Source organism: Megachile rotundata, chromosome 16 (assembly GCF_050947335.1).
Source record: "Megachile rotundata isolate GNS110a chromosome 16, iyMegRotu1, whole genome shotgun sequence".
In the NCBI taxonomy this organism is placed as follows: Eukaryota; Metazoa; Arthropoda; class Insecta; order Hymenoptera; family Megachilidae; genus Megachile; species Megachile rotundata.
In genome coordinates this window covers 8620216-8642917 of record NC_134998.1, presented here as the reverse complement: position 1 = coordinate 8642917, position 22702 = coordinate 8620216, and the positions used below count along the sequence as shown (strand labels likewise).

At 37.7% G+C, this 22702-nt stretch overlaps 2 protein-coding genes across 10 annotated transcripts in view; one reads left to right on the top strand and one right to left on the bottom strand.

The window, feature by feature from the left end:
• Positions 1–6197, top strand: part of Vha100-2 (V-type ATPase subunit a family protein Vha100-2) — a 43271-nt gene extending 37074 nt beyond the window's left edge. For 5 of the 6 annotated variants that reach the window (XM_012292689.2, XM_076541535.1, XM_003706432.3 and 2 more), the window contains 8 exons: positions 783–959; positions 1514–1726; positions 1917–2130; positions 2774–3194; positions 3495–3622; positions 3681–3913; positions 4191–4579; positions 4674–6197. In XM_012292689.2, coding sequence (XP_012148079.1) covers positions 783–959; positions 1514–1726; positions 1917–2130; positions 2774–3194; positions 3495–3622; positions 3681–3913; positions 4191–4579; positions 4674–4773 — 1875 coding nt within the window. In that variant the 3' untranslated portion in view covers positions 4774–6197. The remainder of the gene's footprint in view (positions 1–782; positions 960–1513; positions 1727–1916; positions 2131–2773; positions 3195–3494; positions 3623–3680; positions 3914–4190; positions 4580–4673) is intronic. The other variant, XR_013041081.1, reaches the window with a different exon arrangement.
• Positions 6198–10014: 3817 nt separating this feature from the next.
• On the bottom strand, positions 10015–22702 carry LOC100875014 (organic cation transporter protein). Of its 4 annotated transcripts, XM_076541536.1 has the most exons (3): positions 19264–19488; positions 17243–17403; positions 10015–13488 (listed from the first exon to the last, which is right to left on the bottom strand). In XM_076541536.1, the coding sequence occupies exon 3, from the start codon at positions 13223–13225 to the stop codon at positions 11564–11566; it is 1662 nt and encodes a 553-aa protein (XP_076397651.1). In that variant the 5' UTR covers positions 13226–13488; positions 17243–17403; positions 19264–19488; the 3' UTR covers positions 10015–11563. The 4 variants fall into 4 exon arrangements, with proteins under 4 accessions (XP_076397651.1, XP_003706502.1, XP_076397652.1 ...); XM_003706454.3 differs by lacking the exons at positions 17243–17403; positions 19264–19488 and adding an exon at positions 22567–22702; XM_076541537.1 differs by lacking the exon at positions 17243–17403.

Genomic DNA, 22702 nt, shown 5'->3' with positions numbered 1-22702 from the left:
CATAATTTCCCAATTCCCTAAATTCCCATCTCTCTAGTTTCCCAACTCTCTAATTTCCTACCTCTCTAACTTCCCAATCCCCTAATTCCCCAACTACTTAATCTCCCAATTTCCCAATTTTCCCCTCAATCGTTCAATCCCTCAATTATCCAATTTCCTGCTCTACTAAACTCCCAAATTTCTAAATTATGATTTATAGAAAATAATCATTCGTTAATCATTATTTTTCAACCTCCGTATGATTGTACTTATTTAGAACAACAGCTCCAGAGCATTAACACGTTGACGACCATACATTACAAATGTACCATAATTCTTCGTATCACATCATTATCTCTAGATTTATGGAAACCATGAAAATCTCTGATCCAAATATGTCAATTTCACCGCAGTATCATAAACGAACATGTTAAAAATAATTCCCTAAATCTATAGTTAATGAAACTATAATAGCAACATATACAAATTTTTATAATATCACAACCCATTTTTGCATCACAATTATTCAACAATCACCAAAAGGTCGTCAACGTGTCATACAATAACCATTGACATTTAAAACAAAATCAAATTATTATTATTATTTATTAAAAAGGTTGAAATGCTTTGCAACTAAAAGCCACCAAGAGTGTGACTCGTTTTACAAGTTTTATTAAGGTTCTCCGTGTGGGTCTCAATGGATTAGTTGTGAGACTAACCAAACACCCCGACTTATCCCTCACCGTCACTTCCGAGTCTTGTAGTTTGATACGTACAAGTTTTGCGCGCGTGAACTGTTTCAGGGTAACAAGATGTACAAAACCGCGTTCGTCGCGTTCTTCCAAGGGGAGCAGCTCAAGAGCCGAATCAAGAAAGTTTGCAGCGGATTTCATGCCTCTTTGTACCCCTGTCCTCATAGCCACGCTGAACGGGCGGAAATGGTTAAGGGTGTTCGTACTAGATTGGAGGATTTGAATTTGGTGAGAATCTTTTAAGAGGTTTATAATTTTTCAATTTTTCAATTTTTCAATTTTTCAATTTTTCAATTTTTCAATTTTCCCATTTTCCCATTTTTCAATTTTCCACTTTCCCAATTTTCCACCTTCCTAATTTCCTACTTTCCCAATTTTCCACCTTCCTAATTTCCCACTCCCCCAATTTCCCACCTTCCTAATTTCCCACTTTCCCAATTTCCCAGCTTCCTAATTTCCCACTTTCCCAATTTTCCACCTTCCTAATTTCCCACTTTCCCAATTTTCCACCTTCCTAATTTTCCACCTTCCTAATTTTCCACCTCGCCAATTTCCCAATTCTCTAATTCCCTAACTCCCTAATTTCCCACCTCGCTAATTCCCCAACTCCCTAATTTCCCAGCTTCCTAATTTCTCAATTCCTTAAGTTCCCAATCCTCTAATTTCCGAATTTCCAAATTTCCCACCTATTGAAATATTGATATTCCTGCCTATTGAAATATTGAAGCACTAAAATTGCTTCCCTGCGACTCTCGTTATATTGCCGCTCTTCCATCTTACAGGTCCTCAATCAAACTGACGACCACCGTCAACGCGTGTTGCACAACGTAGCCAAGGAGCTGCCCAACTGGATGATCATGGTCCGGAAAATGAAAGCAATATACCATACTATGAACCTCTTCAACATGGACGTTTCGAAGAAGTGCCTTATAGGGGAATGTTGGGTACCCATAGCGGATCTTACTATTGTCCGGAACTGTCTCAACGAAGGATCGGTTAGCTTTCATATTATTTTTCTTATCATTTGCATTTTTTACATCGACAATCAACAATGTTGAATCTGGAGATTTACGGATTCAATTATAGAAATCTACGGATATTTGTCTCATAAAGATTTGTTTTCCCCTGAAGATAAGATTTTCCCATTTAAAATCAATGTTCTGTTTAATATTTTACTTCCTTCAGCGTCTCTGTGGTAGTTCGATACCATCTTTCCTCAATGTTATCTACACAGACGAGAATCCCCCGACGTTTAACAGGACCAACAAATTCACCAGAGGTTTCCAGAATTTGATCGACGCTTACGGAGTGGCATCGTACCGCGAAGCTAATCCGGCCCTCTACACCATAATCACGTTTCCTTTTCTGTTTAGCATCATGTTCGGAGATTGTGGACACGGTAAGCGATCATTAGGTACAATGTACAGTAGAGTTCGAATAGCTGTTCACATGAGGATGAGTCTAAAATATCTACTGACGCCAAACCGCCATTTGCAATCGGTGTACATTTAAGATGGCGCCCAAAAGTACAATACCGATGTCAACCCACGAGTTGGCGCGCGAAGCCGACGTGTTTAGAAGAGCTAGTCAGAATAGAAAAATGGACGCCTCACACGTATTTTCGGCGGAACAATTGGCTCTCGCCGGTCACGCGCACCGATTAGGCGAAAAACAATGAGAGTCGGCAAACGTCTCTCGAGTGAGCGAGATAGCCATTGCCTTCAGCAGTTGTTGTCATTATTATTCTTATGCGCCGAAATGTAACTGGAAGTGTTCACGGTGAGGAGCTTCTTTTACTTTGGGTCACGCGGCATCTCGTGGGTTATCTGTATGTCGATTGTCGACATCTGAAGCTGTCTAAAATTTGAAGGTATCGTGTGGACAGTTACCGAGGGCACCTATCTAAAGTCTCTTTCAAATGGAATATAAACTTACATGTGTACACTTATCAAGAGCTATCTAAAATTTGAAGACATCTGCACAATTATTGAAGTCTACCTATGTGCAAGTCCAAACTGATCGAAATGTATGTTCTGACACAGGTTTGATCATGGCCCTTTTCGCATTGTTCATGATCATAAAGGAGAAGAAGTTTATGGCTGAAAAATCATCGTCCGAAATATGGAACATATTTTTTGCCGGCCGTTATATTATCCTCCTGATGGGTTTGTTTTCCATTTACACCGGCCTCATCTACAACGACTTGTTCTCAAAGTCGCTTAACCTGTTCGGATCTAGTTGGTCCATTCCGTACAACGTATCGACGGTCCTAGAGAATCCTTCTCTACAGCTGAATCCGGTCGAGGCTTATGCACAGGCGCCCTATCCTATGGGCATGGATCCGGTGTGGGCGCTCGCTGATAACAAGATCATTTTTCTGAACTCCTACAAAATGAAGTTGTCCATCATCTTTGGGGTGGTCCACATGATTTTTGGTGTCTGCGTCAGCGTCGTTAATATCATGTACGTTCTTTCAGATTTATACATACTTATTACTTATTACTACTTGTATACTTCATTGCTTAGTTGGCATTTTTACTTGGTAGGGTAGACTCTTGTTATATTGCCGTTTGACGTTCTTTTCTTATGGAGTTGTCAGATTACTAAGTTTCGAAGTTCTAAAATTCAGTAATTTACAAATCTCCAAATCTTCGCTCCCTCTCTGCTTCCTTACTCCACGGCAATATATCGAGAGCCGTGTAAAAATATTTATACCAACTATGTATTCCTCAATCATTAATAATCAACTCCATGTGTTTACAGAAATTTCAAGAGGTACGCGAGCCTGCTACTCGAATTCCTGCCCCAGCTGCTCTTCCTTCTAGTGCTATTCTTTTATCTCGTCGTCTTGATGTTCGTCAAATGGGTCCTATACGATGCCTCCTCACCGGGTAAGTACACATAATCTTATAACCAAGCATCTGTTATACTAACATATATTCCTTACAGATTATGCATATGGTTCTGCATGTGCTCCGTCGGTCCTCATCACGTTCATCAACATGATACTTCAAGGACACGCCACGCCACCAGAAGGTTGTTCAGAGCATATGTTCGCCGGTCAAACATACGTGCAAATAGCGTGCGTTATCGTCGCCGCACTATGTATTCCTGTACTGCTCTTCGGGAAACCATTACACTTCCTCATAACGAAACGCAGGAAGGCTCAGAGTAAAATTCTGGTAAGAGTAAATTTTATTAGCATATTGTCTGCACATCAGTAATATAACCTAGCAGTCAACCCACGAGCCGTAGTTTTTCTAAATACACTTCTTCGTGCGCCAACGCATGGATTGGTAGCGGTACTCTTCTCCGGCATAGTCGGTTCGGTGGGAATTTAACTTGTCCCTTCACTTTTCAGGCACAGATCGGTTCACGACCTGTCTCTAAAATACACAACTTGCAAAGCACCTACATAAATTATGAAGTATCCTATTATAATTATAATGCATCTTTCAGAGTAACGGAAGCACCTCCCAAGACATCGAATTACAAAGCGAGGGTCTGCAAAACGCCGGTCCGTCGAACACCGACGCCGCCGGTGGCCACGACGAGCACGACACGTTCGGCGACGTGATGATCCACCAAGCCATCCATACCGTAGAGTACGTCCTCTCGACGATATCGCACACTGCCTCTTATCTCCGTCTATGGGCTCTGTCACTAGCCCATGGTCAGCTCTCCGAAGTGCTGTGGTCTATGGTGTTGCGTAAGGGGCTTTCCGGGGACAGCTATGTAATGAGCGTCTTCTTGTTCTGCACATTCGCTGCTTGGGCCTTCTTCACGCTCGCCATCTTGGTGCTGATGGAGGGGCTGTCGGCTTTCCTTCACACTCTACGACTTCACTGGTATCTTATTTTTCCTAGATTCTTATTTTACTAGATTCTGGACCTTCAAATTCAACACAAGATCTTCACAATGTTTACTGATTTATTTTTCCAGGGTGGAGTTCATGAGTAAATTCTACGACGGCCAAGGTCAAGCTTTCCAGCCATTCTGTTTCAAGAGCATCCTAGATGCGGAAGAGACCGGCGAGGATTAATTAGCTCATCGATGGCCTTATAAAAGATAATCAATTTTACGATACGAGAACGAGGTACATTCGCCAAAAGAACATATCTTAAGAAATTTTTACGAACGCGAGTGATCGCGAATTTTAAAAGAATCGTCGTTCCTTTTAAATCGTAAGGCAACAGTATTCGGTGTCTTCTACGAGTTACTTCGTATATTTAAGATAGACTTAACATTTTTATCTTTTGAGCTTCACTTATCGCTTTCGAAAGTTGCATTAGCAATATTCGCGTAACGAAGGGAACAATCACAGAAATTGGGTTACAAGGCCGTCGAGGGAGTCTTTCCTAAGGTTTTAAATTAAATATTAAGGACGTTTCATGAGTTTAGAGCTGTCGAACTCTTTAATTGGTCGTTGGATAAGTTCAATCCCGGAGGTGCAAGTTTACGTAGCGTTACCGTTAGTGCTGTGGGTAAATGTACCTCATCGGGCAGGGACGTTGTTTTGCTTCTATTTTGATTTCTAAGTTCGTACATTTTGAGATTTCTGGGTTTCTGAATCTTTATATGCGTGGAACTTACATTTCTGGGTTCCTAGATTGCCTAGATTCGTTATATGGCCGAATCCCTATGTGCTGAGGTTCCTATGTATCGAATCTGTACATCCTGAGATTTCTATATGTTCAAACCCTTGTATTCTTGGATTCCTAGATGGTTTAATCTCTCTATATCCATGGAAGCACATCCCTAGATCCCTAGATTCCTAGATTCATTTCTAACCTACTAGAATCCTAACCTAACTTCTATTATTTCCATAAGCCTCCTCGGCGGCTCTTAAAAGTAAAACCCATAACTCAACACGAAGAATACTTATCACCGCAATTTTGAAGTCTTAAATTTTTGCTAAAAATATTAATATCAAACTTTCACGAGAAGAATGTTACGTTCAGTCTCCTCACGATTAATTTACTATTTGCGACTCGCGAGAAATACAAAGTTGTCTTATGACGAATAGAAGATTAATAAAACGTACCGCGAATCCACGAGTTGGCGCATGAGGAGCTATCGTTTACAGCTGATCTCACGCGCCAACTCATGGGTTGCCAGCAGTACCTTACGTAGTTTCGGGATGCAGCGAGATGTTAGTCTTTCGTCTAGGTCACGCAGCAATGCGTTGCGTCAATTAAACACGCGACATGACGAGATCGGTGCACGTTATATTCATTCCAGTGATCATTGTCAGAATATCTTCTACGACGACCATCATACAATACAATGTGTGCACAATATTGTACGAACGAAATCTGGAGAGGGATACGTAACCCAAGAGTACAAATTGTTGGTAAGAGTGATTGCAAGAGGTATACGTCCTTCGATGAATAGAGAGAAGCGCCGTTACAGATGTATGTTGATAAAGAGAGTGATTCAAATATACATACGACTATATTTTATCAACACTGTGAGTCAGCTGTGCACAACTAGTGCCCGTCGGGCAATGACCAATTCTGACCGCATCAAATATTTCTGTTATATAAATATTTCTCTCCCATTTTAAAATTAGCTGACTTTTGAGATACGACTTTGACTTGTTATATAACTTTGACCCGTGGGCAACGAGTTGTGCAGCTCTGCTGTGGACATATTTATCAAACACCTAACCCCTTTTCTTTTTATTAAGATTTTTACTAGTAAGATTAAAGTACGTAGAACGTATGTAGCTTTTCATCCCGTTCGACAGAGATGCGCGCGCTTATGCAACGATTTTCTGCGCTCAACTTATACGGCGCGAGTTTAGTCGACGTGACGCGGTCGTGTGCTGTGCTCGCGCGCGCGTCTTCCCCTCTTCTGACAGAGGACACGCTCACAGGTGAGTACATATACACACACGCGTGCATGCAGCGACGCATGCGCAGTAGGAGTCACCCCGAGACGCGACAGTTTTAATGGACCCAGGTGGAAGCTGACGGCTCAACTTCGATCTCTTATTGTGTCACGATATTTTTGATAGCTTGCTAGGAATGGTTGGCAATTTTGATAGAGTTGGTTAAATATTTTGTATGCCTTTTGTATAGTAAAGATATTGGAACTGTGTATTGATGTTTGTGATAGGGGTGACTTGGTTGGGGTACAGAAATAAAATGTCTGAAGTGAAGTCTTTGATGTGGAGGCTTATTGGTTATTTGGAGAGAATTTTTTGATAAAAATTTGGAGGGTTTGATTGTATACATGTAAGTTGAGTTGGAGAGTATCATTTATGAAGGGTTGAATTGGAGAGTATTCAGTAATTAGGGGATGAAATTTATTTTGAACGAAATAAAATAAAGGGAGAAAAATTTCCGTTTTATATATATGTAAATATTTTATAGATTTTTGTTTTTTACGTTCTGTTTAATTGCAATAAAATTTTAAATATTAATCTGGGATTGAATATATAACATTTGAGAAATATTTACGTATCTAAATATATCTCACAATGTCTATTTTAATTATTAATTAAATTTTATAGGTCTTTTATTGCTTCTCTTTTACAAAGGTGTTTATAGAAGTTATTTCACTATAATTATATTATTGGGACATTGAACCTGTGTGAATTACAATTTAATTAAATTAAATACATAATTAAACTTTTTAGTCAAATTTGTATTTTAAATTAAAGTAACTTAATCATGTACCTCCTAGACAGAGTATAAAACATAATACCTCGTTGTAAAGTAATTAAATTACAAAATTGAAAGAGATTTGCAAGCTCTATTCATAGGTGCTTTTTAAAATTCATATCTGTGCGCGCGCTTTTCTAAAACACCGTACTGACGACATCTAGCGGTGCATTATGGTACATACAAAAAAGAAAATTGCAATTTTCTTTAAAATTACTTACTTTTATGCTTTTCTGAGATGAGTACAATGATCTTTGACTTCATACGAACTGAAATAATTCCATCAGATTTTGTGGAAAGCATATGTAACGAGAAATAAAAAAATTTGCATTGAATGGGTAGCCACCTAGCGGTAGAAGGTGGGAACTAATGAAACTACTGTTTCAAAAGTGTGTAGTTCACCCTGTTTGCCGGAGAGATGGCGCCACTAGTTCAATTTTCTGAAAATTCAATTATTATTAATTTTATAGGCTTAATTTATTATAATACGCATTCCTAAGTTAATTAGACTAGCATTCCGATGTAATTTGATGTATATTATAGTAAATTAAGTCGTAAAATCAATTTTTTAAAAAAAATGAGACTGGTGGCGCCATCTCTCCGGCGAACAGGGTGAACTACACACTTTTGAAACACTACCTTAATTAGTTCCCGTTTTCTACCGCTAGATGGCGGTACATAAGCACATGTAGCGCCTCTGGTGGGATATTTGAGAACTAATGAAGTAGCAGTTTCAAAAGTGTGTAATTCAGCCTGTTCGCCGGAGAGATGGCGCCACTAGTTCAATTTTCTGAAAACTCAATTAATACTGATTTTATAGGCTTAATTTACTAAAATATGCATTCCTAAGTTAATTAGACTTGCATTCCGATGTAATTTGATGTATATTATAGTAAATTAAGCCGTAAAATCGAATTTTTGGAAAATGAGGTCGGTGGCGCCATCTCTCCGGCGAACAGGGTGAACTACACTGTTTTGAAACTCTACTTTGATTAGTTCCCATATGTGCCACTAGGCGGCGCCACGTGCATCGTTTCGGACCAATTCAATTAATATAATTGATTTTATTAGCTTAATTGACTATTATATATATCAAATTACATTGGAAAACAAGATTATGAATATTTATGAACATTTTGACTTTACAAAATTATTTTTAATTTACCTCTTTCTTCAGAAAACAGTCATATTTTGAATGACATCACTTTTTGCATATAACCTCTCTTAATAATTCATATTGGATCTGCATTTCAATAAATTTGATCCTCATTCTAATTTTTAATGGAACAATACTGAAACTGTTAACTTATCATCACAATATAACATACTCTCACAATAATCATCCATAAAATACTCATACATCCATAAATTTAATAAAAATAAATATAGCAAACTTCATATCTTCAAGATCCTATCTCTTCGTACAGACTAATCACTTTGTAAATTGCATTATAAGTACTTCAGACACTGCGTGCATTAATTTGCAATGTAGATGCACTTGTTCGACGTTTCAACTTCTTACAGTAATTAAACGAGACGTATATCAGTTTAACACGACATGTCGTGTTAGCAAATGGCGCGTAAAGTTGAAACGCGTTGACCTGTCCTTATATAAGGCGTCGTTTTACCACTATCTTAATTGTTAGGTTAATTCCTGACGGATTAAATGACATGAAGTCGATATATTATTGACGATACTAGTCAATGACAATTATAGCTACTGGAATTTATTTAATTCTTTGGGTTTTTTGATTGAGAAATTGTTTTATGGTTGGGCTAGGTTTTATGGTTGGGCTAGGTTTTATGGTTGGGCTAGGTTTTATGGTTAGGCTAGGTTTTATGGTTGGTTTAGGTTTTGTGGTTAGGTTAGGTTTTATGGTTAGTTTAGGTTTTATGGTTAGGCTAGGTTTTATGGTTAGTTTAGGTTTTATGGTTAGGCTAGGTTTTATGGTTAGGTTAGGTTTTATGGCTAGGCTAGGTTTTATGGTTAGTTTAGATTTTATGGTTAGGCTAGGTTTTGTGGTTAGTTTAGATTTTATGGTTAATTTAGATTTTATGGTTAATTTAGGTTTTATGGTTTATTTAGGTTTTATGGTTAGTTTAGGTTTTATGGTTAGGCTAGGTTTTATGGTTAGGTTAGGTTTTATGGCTAGGCTAGGTTTTATGGTTAGTTTAGATTTTATGGTTAGGCTAGGTTTTGTGGTTAGTTTAGATTTTATGGTTAATTTAGATTTTATGGTTAATTTAGGTTTTATGGTTTATTTAGGTTTTATGGTTAGGTTAGGTTTTATGGTTAGGTTAGGTTTTATGGGGATTCACCTAATTCTTGAAGTATTCTTAAGAGGGTTTCCCCTCTTATTCACTGTTACATGAGAATTTATCCAATTTCAGAACTGTTACATGAGAATTTCATTGATTCTAAAACTCTTACATGAGGATTTTTCTTTTTTGTCAAATAGACAAACAATTAAATAATTTTCAGCAAATAATCACTAACATAAGAATCAAAAAATAATTAAAGGGATAAAGAAAACAAGAGCAGCAACTGTTAAACGCCATCTTCTATAACAAGGACAAATAACAAGGAGGTCAAAAGATAGTTTAAAAATAAAATATTGTTGGTAACATTAATAATCTTTATTAGTAACATCAACCATATAAATACTTCTCTTGTTATTCAACAACAGGATATAAAATAACATAATTTGATCAACAGTTAAAGTAGAACACATAAATATTATATGAACTTATATTACATACATGTGTACAGATGCCAACCCATTGGTACATTCAAATTTTTAGTCTCTTCGCGCCAACTCATGGGTTGGCAGCGGTACATACTTTGCATTCGATTTTCTTATCTATAGACAGAGATAACCTTAAAATGATATATATCAAGGATTTTAACAAATCTCTGTTATCTTTATGACAATTATATATTACAAGAGATGTTGTGCGATCGCAGTCTCTATTTACATAATTGAATATAATTGTCTTTTATAGAGGTATTTTTTATCAACGATCTATGAGTATGTACATATTATTGAGATAACCACTTGAAGTATTAATTGAAGAATCGAGTGTTTTTAATCCTCTTAAAAATTTGGTCCCTTGAATATACCCTACTTATTTCTAAAAAACAACTTACAAAATAGTGGAAAATATTTGTATTTCTTATATTAAGCTACTTTCTAAACATATCTCCTTTGAAAATAAACTTTGTCAAGTATAAATTACGTAATTAATTTATCGTAAATAAATAATCATTTAAGCTTAATTATCTAATTGTTAATTTTATCGTAATTATCTAAAACCTTACAATTACAAACACTTAGAATTACTTATCATAAATCTATATAACAATTTAAAATATCTGCAAGTGTTCTCGTAGATATGAAAAAAAGGCGGGAAAAAGAAAAGTTTGAAAAATGATAACCCAGTAGAAAATCTTCTGATAGAAAGACAGTTCATTAAGGCACAATAATGTTCATTATGTTTAATTCATTGTGCACGTTATATAGAAAAATATTTTCTTTAACTTCCTTATTTTGTTTTCATATAAAAACGTTCAAAGGCACATATGGTCACTATACCAAAATTATTAGTGCAACAAATAGTTGAAACTGATTATAAAATAATTTTGAAAGATGCAAAGAAGTCAGTCTTTCCAAGTTGTATACAAAGAACAAATTCATGGACCAAATTAAAAACAAAGTGTAATAACAAATATGTTTAACACGTGGACTGTTTTCTTGTAAACAAATTGGAGGAATCTTTCATTATTTTTTCTTGATATGTGTTAGGATGAGGAGATAACAAAGACCTTAGGTATCATCACATGTCTATACACATATGCAATTTATAGGACAGATAAGGCAAGAGGTATCCTTCCCCACATGGTAACTCCATTTTAATAACCCCATAGATTCCCCATACTCTAATAATGCAAAATAAGGACCTAGATCCTCCAATCCCCTCATCCTCACACATAAACAATAACTCAAACACCCTCCAAATTATTTTTATCCAAAGAAACATCCCAACAAAGCTAAATTTCCCACAATTCCTCCAGCCAACGCAGCGCCATCTAGCGTCCTCCTCGCGTAACCAGAACCTAACCAAAGTCCATGGCAGTTTAACAAAAATCAGAACAACTCTCTCAAGTTAACTTTCCCTCCCATTTTCCGCCTGGTTGAGTTTCTCCTTTTCATCCTTATCTCCCAGCTGGTTCATAGTAACCTCATAGCTACTGCCTTTCCTCCTGGAGCCCAGGCACGTGGTAAAGCAGGTGTCGTTCTTACCGAAGTTCTCTCCGTCCTCGATGGTTTCCGGCATGGCTTGGTTGACCGTCTCGGGTAGATACATCGACAGGAAACCGGACACCAGAGCGACGAAGCCGAACAACACCGCGGGCACTTTGGGATTGAAGGAGTCCAGTAGCATTATGAGGGGAGTCAACGCGCCGCTCAGACGGGCGCACATAGAGCCGATCCCTAGGGCGGTGTTCCTAACCACAGTGGGGAACAGCTCGGCCGTGTAGTTATAGATGACCGCGAAGGAGACCGCTATGCAAGCCTTGCCCACGAGTACTATGGTCACAATGGCAGTCGAGGAGATGCTCGTGCCCGTAGGGATGGTGGACGCGAGGATGCAGCACACTCCTCCGACCAGCATGAAGCTGGACACCAGACACCTCCTCCCTGTACGGTCCATCACCAAACAGATCAGGATATACGCCGGCAATTCAACCAAGGCGCTCAGGAACAGCATCAGGAACGGATTGCCCACCAGGTTGCCCGAGTTCAGCGACAGCCCGTAATACACTATGGAGTTAGCGAACCAGTTCAGACACACGTTCAGAGTCTTCTTCCTGAGGTTGGGCGTCTTCAGGAGGTCCACCGCCCCGTAGGACCGCTCCTCCTGCTCCGTCTGCCGCACCTTGCCCTCGCTGATCAGCTTCTCCGTGTCGATCTCCACGTTGTTCCCGTTCATCTTGAGCCCCTTGCGAATGATCGCCAGGGCCTCGCTGATGCGACCCTGCGCCCACAGCCACCTGGGCGACTCGTCCATCAGCCACCAGTGGCCGATCAGCAGCGCGCTGTGCAGACCATAGGTTATCTGCAGCCACATCCTGTCCTTGATCACTGCGCCCCACACCGCGACCAGCATGAAGCCTACCGCGAACGCCAGCTGGAACATCACCCCGCAGATGGTCCTCTTCGAGGCGCCCACCAGCTCCATGGTCAGCACGAACCCGGTTATGTACGCGCCCGCGGACCCGAAGATGCCGTAGAGGAACCTGATGATCAGGAAGATGTAGTAGTTGTTGATGAGCGCCACCGACACTCCCAGGACCAGCTGGGCCACGGAGGACACGTAGAAGATTATCTTCCGGCCGTGCTTGTCCGCCAGGCTGCCCAGCGTCACTGCTCCGATGAACACGCCGAACATGTACGTGGACTGCGCCACGGCGCCCATCCACCGTTGGGAGCACACGAAGTTCCACTCCATCCCTCGGGACGACTGGAAGTACTGTGTGTCGTAGGTCCACGAGTCGCACTTCTTGATGACGTTGTCGGTGTCCAGGTAGTGGCACGAGTCCACAGCCTGCGGGAGCGTCGCGTTAGGCTCCGAGGCGTTCAGGTAGCTAGGTCCGGGCACGTTGCACTCGTGCGACGGCACCGCTGCCACGGTTAGCAGCGTCAGCATGTGCAGTCCGGCGGTTAAGGCACCCAGGATGTGCAGCGAGAACTGCCAGCACTGGTATTTACCGAACTCCCCCAGGTGGGACATCAGGTCCTCCAGGTTCCTGTCGACGCTTGCCATCTTTCTGGACTTCTTGGTGCGATTATGCTTCTTTTAGACACGAGTCATTTCCGGTACTAATGCGTTTTTGCATCCGTTTGGTCGGTCGACGGAGAACGACTGAGCTGGAACTTGCTCCGCAGGCGGACTGGAGAGTGAATAGTTTCTTTGTGGCCAGGGAATGCACTCGGGGTTTTCTACTTTTTATTCGGTTTGTCCTTGGTCGGTTGATATCTCTGCGGTTTTTGCACGACTTCTAATTAGTGTTCTTTAGAGCTGCTGATCTGGAAACAGAAATACTTGTCAGGTGTTTTGTGCACTTGTTGCAGTGACATTTTATGATACCAGGGATATGATAGGAGTTTATTTTTAATTTCGGGGTTAGGGTTCTCAGTTTGTTCTGGCTTTTGGGTTAAATGTCAGTGGTTCTCAACTGGTGGGTTGCTTGAAATGTCCAGGTGTAAGATGAGTTATATTCAAAATGGCTGCCATGATGCAGTAAATGTCTTTTAATGCACTATTAATTTTATACTTAATATCAATATTGAAGATATGTTAAAATTTTATTTGGATGTTGTCTATATTGTCCACATGTTCTATATGTTTGTATAAAAATCAAATTGTTTATAATTAAGTAAAAAAAAATTAAATATAGTTCTGATTTTAATTACATTTGTATAAAATGTCAAAAGGATAGTAAACTGATTGTATACAATATTTTATTTTAACCTGAAGTGTTTCAAAGTTTGTAACTTGAGCACGATTTCGATATGAAACTGCAAGGGTCATTAATCCTACATATGCAATCGAACGCGTTAATTTATGTATTTATTACTCTCGGCAAAGGTAGCCATATGCGTAAGACGCGAAACGTGGAGGTGCTGAAAAGTAATTTTATTAATACGTCCTTCAACCGTTAGAAATGTGAAAGTGAGCGTCGATGCACTAACCTATTCGCTGCATCAATCAATTTCTACCATATGGCCATGATACGTTATCTATGTACTCAGTGTGCATTATGCTACGTCGTAAAAATAGGTTCAAGGAATCTCGTAACAACTGATTTCATTTTGCTGTGACATGGACAAAATGGCGGTCATTGGAACATCATGGAGCTCATATGTAATTGTATGTAAACAAATTCGCTGATTAACTTTGATGTATTTTATTATTTATTTAACTGTAATGTTCACTTAACTGGAAAATGGACTCTTAATAATTTCTTTATGAATGAAACAAAAAATGCAAGAAATGTAGGAATTAATTTAAGGAATCTCGTAACAGTTGATTTCATTGTCTTGTGACATGGACAAAATGGCGGTCATTGGAACAACATGGCGTTCACATATAATTGCATATAAACAACTTCTTTGATCAGCTTTGATATATTTTATTATTTACTTAACTGTAATGTTCGCCTAACTGGAAAATGGACTCTTAATAATTTCTTTACGAATGAAACAAAAAAATGTAAAAATTGAGAAATTGAGAATTTGAGAGTTTGAGAATTTGAGAAATTGAAAAATTGAGAAATTGAGAAATTGAAAAATTGAAAAATTGAGTAATTGAGAAATTGAGAAATTGAGAATTTGAGAAATTGAAAAATTGAGAAATTGAGAAATTGAGAAATTGAGAAATTGAGAAATTGAGAATTTGAGAATTTGAGAAATTGAGAAATTGAGAAATTGAGAAATTGAGAATTTGAGAAATTGAGAAATTGAAAAATTGAAAAATTGAAAAATCTAAAAATTGAAAAATTGAAAAATGGAAAAATCTAAAAATTGAAAAATTGAAAAATTGAAAAATCGAAAAACCGAAAAATCTAAAAATTGAAAAATCTAAAAATCTATAAATTGAAAAATTGAAAAATCTAAAAATCTAAAAATCGAAAAATCGAAAAATTGAAAAATTGAAAATTTCGTCGTTTAAATCTACATTATTTGAAGAGTAATAAGAGGCTCCCCAAACATTTATCACCTAAAGTGTTACTTTCTCAACATCGATATCAAAATCTCGAAGAAATAAATTTTGGAGGGTCTGCTATCGCGATACTATCTCGACAAGTTTGAACACTCTATCGTTAACATCCGTTGCAAACAAACTCAAGATTGGCTACCTCAGTTTCAAATTTCCGTTGATAGTCTATTTGACGAGATAAACGTAGATACAGTGTCATCAGAGTTCAAGCATAACGATATTATCAGTCTCGAGTATTTCTTGATGTATGCGACCCCGTTCTATCTGGTAGCCTTCCACTGCACCCAACGAATTTGCACTGTTATCAGTTTTCTCGCGGTTTCTAAGATTTCGATCGTGTAAACTTATGAATAGAAATTATTAGAACAGAAATTATTATTGTTAGAAATTATTAGAATTGACATTAAATGAGATTTAATTCGATAAATGGTAATAATAAGTCGATGGTGCACGCTACAGGAAAATGCAATATATGGAGAGGATCTGTAAAATGATTTAACGTTTGAACGCAACAGATAAAAATATTTTTACGAACTCCTAGACGGTAAGGTGCAATTATAAATCGATACTGTACGTTTCAGGAAAATGCAATATATGGAGAGGATCTGTAAAATGACTTAACGTTTGAGCGCAACAGATAAAAATATTTTTACGAACTCCTAGACGGTAAGGTGCAATTATAAATCGATACTGTACGTTTCAGGAAAATGCAATATATGGAGAGGATCTGTAAAATGACTTAACGTTTGAACTCAACAGATAAAAATATTTTTACGAACTCCTAGACGGTAATGTGCAATTATAAATCGATACTGCACGTTTTAGGAAAATGCAATATATGGAGAGGATCTGTAAAATGATTTAACGTTTGAACGCAACAGATAAAAATATTTTTACGAACTCCTAGACGGTAATGTGCAATTATAAATCGATACTGTACGTTTTAGGAAAATGCAATATATGGAGAGGATCTGTAAAATGACTTAACGTTTGAACGCAACAGATAAAAATGTTTTTACGAACTCCTAGACGGTAAGGTGCAATTATAAATCGATACTATACGTTTCAGGAAAATGCAATATATGGAGAGGATCTGTAAAATGACTTAACGTTTGAACGCAAGAGATAAAAATATTTTTACGAACTCCTAGACGGTAAGGTGCAATTATAAATCGATACTGTCCGTTTCAGGAAAATGCAATATATGGAGAGCGTCTATAAAATGTTTTAACGTTTGAATGCAACAGATAAAAATATTTTTACGAACTCCTAGACAGCCAGTAACAAATCGTTCAACCAGAACCTCATTTCTGAGGATTACGAAACAAGTGTTGTTTCAAGCCGTTATTACCATTAATGTATGCTATTGTATTCGCGTGCGAGCGTATCACAGCCAGACAGGCACGAATTTCGCACGATCAGAAATGTATTGATGTTAATTAAAAATGCTAAACTTACTTGACATAAATCGGATTTTTCCGATCGGTCACCTTCGACGAGGGAGACTAATCTGGTAATAATTTAATCGGTTGGACTGTGAGTGCGTCATGAGTGCGTCAAGAGTGCGTCAAAGTACAACAAAGAGTTAACCCCTTGGCTTATGACATTGACACTCTTGACTCCACAGTTCAAGTTTAATAAGAACAAATTTTATTCGCCTTGCAACTTTCAGTTCAATACCACCTACAATTTATACAATTAATCTTTAAATTCTAAGTCTAACATATCAAGTTTAAGATATTTATCTTAATATAGCAAGAGTGATTGGTTAACTTTGATGTTCGCAAGTGTAAAAAGAATTAGAGGTTAAGCTATTAAGAAACTCTAAGAAAAGAAGAAATGTTAAAAGAAAGAAAAAACGTCAAGAAAGTAAAAAAAATTGCGTTAAAACGTTCCATACCTCTCGACAGCCAAATTTTTTTAAAAGAAAGAAGAAACGTTAAAAAAGTACAAAAAAAAATTGTGTAAAAACATTCCATACCTGTCGAGAGCCAAATTTCTTTAAAAGAAAGAAGAAACGCCAAAAAAGTACAAAAAAAATTGCATAAAAACATTTCGTACCTGTCGAGACCCAAATTTCGAGTTTAAATTCGCCGCCCTTTTTCGAACCGCGTCACGTGACGGCGATGCACCGTGCGCGCATATAAAAGCGCGCTTTCACTCGATCTTCCTTTCGATCCGCCGCCGCGCACAGAAATCAGTGAGCGACGATGATTATGTTCCTTATGAGGCAGTGAAACTAACGATTAATGCCAATGAACCCGCGTGGTAGTGGATACTAATGACTCGACGTCGAGTATAATCATCCAGCTTTTTGTATAAATTATCTACATGCGTCCGTTGTTTTGTATACGCGTAGCGTAAAAATATCGTGTTTTTTTTTTTATATGAGCGTCATTCACGTGGCTCGAGTCGCGTGATTTCCAGACAAATCTGCTATTTCGAGGCTTTTAGATAAATATAATGTTGTGGAGGCAGTGATGGATGTAGAGGAGGTGCGATGGGTCATTTTGTGATAGATGTGATATTAAAAAATATTTTGTATTGTATTTTTGATTTACGTTGCAAGTTTTCTTGTAATGACTTTAATTATTTAGTTGAAGATATTGTAATTTATTGTTTAAGTTAATGTCATATGAAATTATTAATAAATGAATTGTAAAAAAAATTGAAAGTGTAGAAATTGTTTAAAAAAATTTAATAAATGTAGAAATTGTTTAAATAGATTTTAAAAATGTAGAAATTGTTTTAAGAAGATTTAGAAAGTATAGAAATTGTTTAAAAAAATTTTTTAAATGTAGAAATTATTTTAAACAAAATTTTAAAAGTGTAGGAATTATTTTTAAAAATTTCAAAAATTTTTTATTTTAAAATTATGTTTTGAGATACATGTTTGACATTTTTGTTTTGTACGAAAAATAAGAAAAAAGAAGTATAATATTTTCGACGTTTTTTAATGGCAAAATTGTTTTGTAAAATATAAAAAATATTTTATAAAGAGGGACAACTTCCCGGTTTTTCGTTTTCCCGTGTAGTTTCATAAGAACCGACGGTGATGAAACGTAACTGTTTAAATAATTTTTGCACTCAGGGAACTGGTAAATCGACCATGATGTTCGGAGAAGAACTGCAGAAGTTGTAGAGAAAGCTGCGAATTTATTGCGTTGCGCTGCATTCAGCATTCCTTTGATGTACTTTTGCACCAATTTAATATTATTGATGTAATACAAGTTTATATAAATGTAATGGAAAATGTAGGAAAGCTGAAAAATTTTGCGAGAAAAAAAATTGAAAAATGGGAGAATTGAAGAATTGAAGAATGGAAGAATTGAAGAATTGAAGAATTGAGGAATTGAAGAATTGAAGAATTGAAGAATTGAGAAATTGAGGAATTGAAGAATTGAAGAATTGAAGAATTGAAGAATTGAAGAATTGAGGAATTGAAGAATTGAAGAATTGAAGAATTGAGGAATTGATGAATTGATGAATTGTAGAATTGAAGAGTTGAAGAATTGAAGAATGAAGAAATTGAGGAATTAAAAAATTGAGAAATGGGAAGTTTGGAAAATTGACAAATTGGAAAATTGGAAAGGTGGAAAATTAAAAAATTGGAAAATTGGAAAATTGAAAAATTGGAAAGGTGGGAAATTGAAAAACTGAAAAATTGAAAAATTGGAAAATTGACAAATTAAAAAATTGGAAAATTGAAAAATTGGAAAGTTGGAAAATTGGAAAGTTGGAAAATTGAAAAATTGGAAAATTGAAAAATATGTTCGTGGAAAAGTAGGAAAATCGGAAAACTAGAAATGTGGAAAATAACAGAATTGAAAGGCCAGAAATGTAGAAAAGCGCGAACTAAGTAAATAGAAATTTGAAAATTTGGAAATAAGAGAACTTAATAACTAGGTAAATTGCCACCCTAACATTAAAAACTTGACACTTACTAAAAATATAAAAAATTCGAAAGCTCCAAATCACTAGTCCCCATAAAAACATACCTATTCAATAACACTAGACACCTACTTACTCAAATCCATACACCATACCTAACAATCAATAAAAAAATCGAAAGACAAACTTACGATGTAACTGCACAAGGTCCACCCGATCCGAGCCAAAGCGCACAAAGTCAATTAACCGACCGCAGCGTCGCCAGTTTTTTAAGCTATTATTCAAGGACCGTTTGTCCAATTACGATTGGTGTCCCCAATTCTTGTCAACGTAATTAAATGATGGAAACGCGAGGAAGGTGCATCGTCTGTAGATGATGTTTGTTCATCGACTTGCGTCTTACGACTGATGTACAGTGTTCCAGATAAACTGGAGCAAACCGTTAGCAGTCGTGTGCACTTGGTACACGTGGTAATTCTATACTTCTACCTTCTATCTTTCGATCACTTCGGAGATACGATTGTTTGCATAGTGTAACACCAACGCGGGTTACGTATGAAATGTTGTATGAACAAATTATCAGATGTTTTAGCGTGGAGAGTTATCGTGGAGTATCAAAAAATAGTTCAATGCCGAAATTTTCGCGGTGATAAACATTTCTGGTACGTTTATTGTTGCTTTTGCAGATGTGTGCAATGCTATTTTTTTTTTATTGATGGATTGGTAGATTGATGGATTGATAGATTGATGGATTGATAGATTGATGGATTGGTGGATTGATGGATTGGTGGATTGGTGGATTGGGGGATTAGTGGATTAGTGGATTGGTGGATTGATAGATTGATGGATTGGTGGATTGATGGATTGGTGGATTGATGGATTGGTGGACTGATGCATTGGTGGATTGATAGATAGGTGGATTGATGGATTGGTGGGTTGGTGGATTGGTGGATTGGTGGATTGGTGGATTGGTGGATTGGTGGATTGGTGGATTGGTGGATTGGTGGATTGGTGGATTGGTGGATTGGTGGATTGATGGATTGATGGACTGATGGATTGATAGATTAATGGATTGGTAGATTGATGGATTGGTGGATTGATGGATTGGCGGATTGGCGGATTGGTGGATTGGTGGATTGCTGGATTGGTGTATTGATAGATAGCTGGATTGGAGGATCGGTGGATTGGTGGATTGATGGATTGATGCATTGATAGATTAATGGATTGGTGGGTTGTTGCGTTAGTGAATTAATAGATAGGTGGATTGGAGCATTTATGTATTGGAAGGTTTGTGGATTGGGAGATTTATGGATTGGTGGATTGATAAATTAATGGACTTGTCGATTGATAGATTGCTAGATTGCTAGATTGATAGATTGGAGGATTGATGGATTGATGAATTGGTGGATGGACAAATTGGTACATTGATAAATTGATGAATTTGTGGACTGACAGGTGGTTGCATTGCTAAATTAATAGATTGATAGGTTGATAGATTGATGGATTGATAAAGTGGTACATTGAAAGATTGATACATCGATACACTAATAGATTGATACACTGAAAGATTGATAAAGTGATAGATTAATAGATTGATAGATCAATAAACTGACATATTGAGGTATTGACAGGTAGATAGATGAATGTATTAATGAACTAATGCATCGATGAACCGCTTCAGCTGACGCCAAACCGCCATTTGCAATCGGTGTGCATTTAAGATGGCCCCCAAAAGTACAATACCGATGTCAACCCACGAGTTGGCGCGCAAAGCCGACGTGTTTAGAAGAGCTAGTCAGAATAGAAAAATGGACGCCTCACACGTATTTTCGGCGGAACAATTGGCTCTCGCCGGTCACGCGCACCGATTAGGCGAAAAACAATGAGAGTCGGCAAACGTCTCTCGAGTGAGCGAGATAGCCATTGCCTTCAGCAGTTGTTGTCATTATTATTCTTATGCGCCGAAATGTAACTGGAAGTGTTCACGGTGAGGAGCTTCTTTTACTTTGGGTCACGCGCCATCTCGTGGGTTATCTGTATGTCGATTGTCGACATCTGAAGCTGTCTAAAATTTGAAGGTATCATGTGGACAGTTACCGAGGGCACCTATCTGAAGTCTCTTTCGAATGGAACATAAACTTGCATGTGGACACTTATCAAGGGTTATCTAAAATTTAAAGACATGGACAATTATCGAAGTCTATGTAAACTATATCCTTGCAAAATTAAACCCAAACTACATAAACCTTGAGTTATCTAAAATCGAGACCTAGAGCTATCTAAAATTTGAAGCTGTACACCTCGCGCCAACTCGTGGATTGACATCTGTACATACACCGCAGAGAGAGTCTGTTGCACTCGCGTGAAGTGACGAAGGAAACAGAACGATCATTAGGTGGCCGCGCGTGGTAGGTAATCTCGCAAGAACCGTAAGACCAGTCATGTATCGACATTCCAGGATAGCTGCGGAGCAGGAAGCGTCTGTAAAAGGGACGGCGTCGAATTGTGCCGATGAATGGAAAAACTTCTACGCCGGTGCAGTGTCCTCGATCGAACGTACACGCAATTGCAGTACGGTAACTTCAATTACCGCAACCGACGCTTTTTATCGTTCTACACGGATTACTTAGAAATGATAACAATAGTCAGAGAAGCGGTAATAAAAGCGCGGTAGTTGCTTCTAACTAATCTGGGATCAAGCGTGGCTTCTCTTAGATAAACAGGATATAGGTAATCCTAATTGATTAGCTTTATTTAATCAGAGTTGAAGATTTATTACTTTGTATGTCGTAAGTGGACAGGTGCATAATTTCGAGGTTACTCAATTTTTCAAGTTTGTAATTTTGAAATTTTGAAATTTTGCAATCTTGCAATTTTTACATACTAAATGTGTCATCCACAAATCCCTACATTCTCATATCCCTACATCCCCAAATCTCCACAAGTCCACATCCTCACTCCCCAAATCCCAAAATCCCGAAATTCTCAAGAATGCAATTTTCATAAATTACTCGCCCATCAATTGTTAAGGTAGCGTCCCAATTGAAAACATAAAACCCTAATGAATTCCATGTAGAAGAGCTGTTTACGTTGCTGGAAACCGATCGGTGAATATTGGATTTTTAGGACCTCCCTCGGAGCTCACCCCCTGATCCAATAAACCTAAATGGATTTCGAGGCTACTCGCGCATCGTCTCCTCAGTATTGCCGTTTCAACCCCGACGAATATTGAAAAATAACCAAACTAGACAAATTCATCGATTTTTCTAATTTACACAAAATAATCTATTATTTGAAAGAAGTTCTTTTTTCCACAACGATCCGTTTCTAAATCCCTCATTTATTTAAAACCTACTTAATCTATTGTATTTTATTAACTAGTTTAACTGTGTTAATATATAAACTATTACGGAGAGAACGGTTAATTTTGTTCATTAATGTTTGTTAAGAAAAGTACAAATCGATAAAGTCTGTAAAAACGAAAGTATATTTACCGAGCAGGTTTGCGACGATCTTCTAGTGAATTTTTCGGTGAAATATGGTGAGGACCACTGGATAGAACGACAGCCGAAACTGTGGCATCCGTCAACGCACTACGCGTTCCCGAAGCACTCTGGTGATCGACTCGCG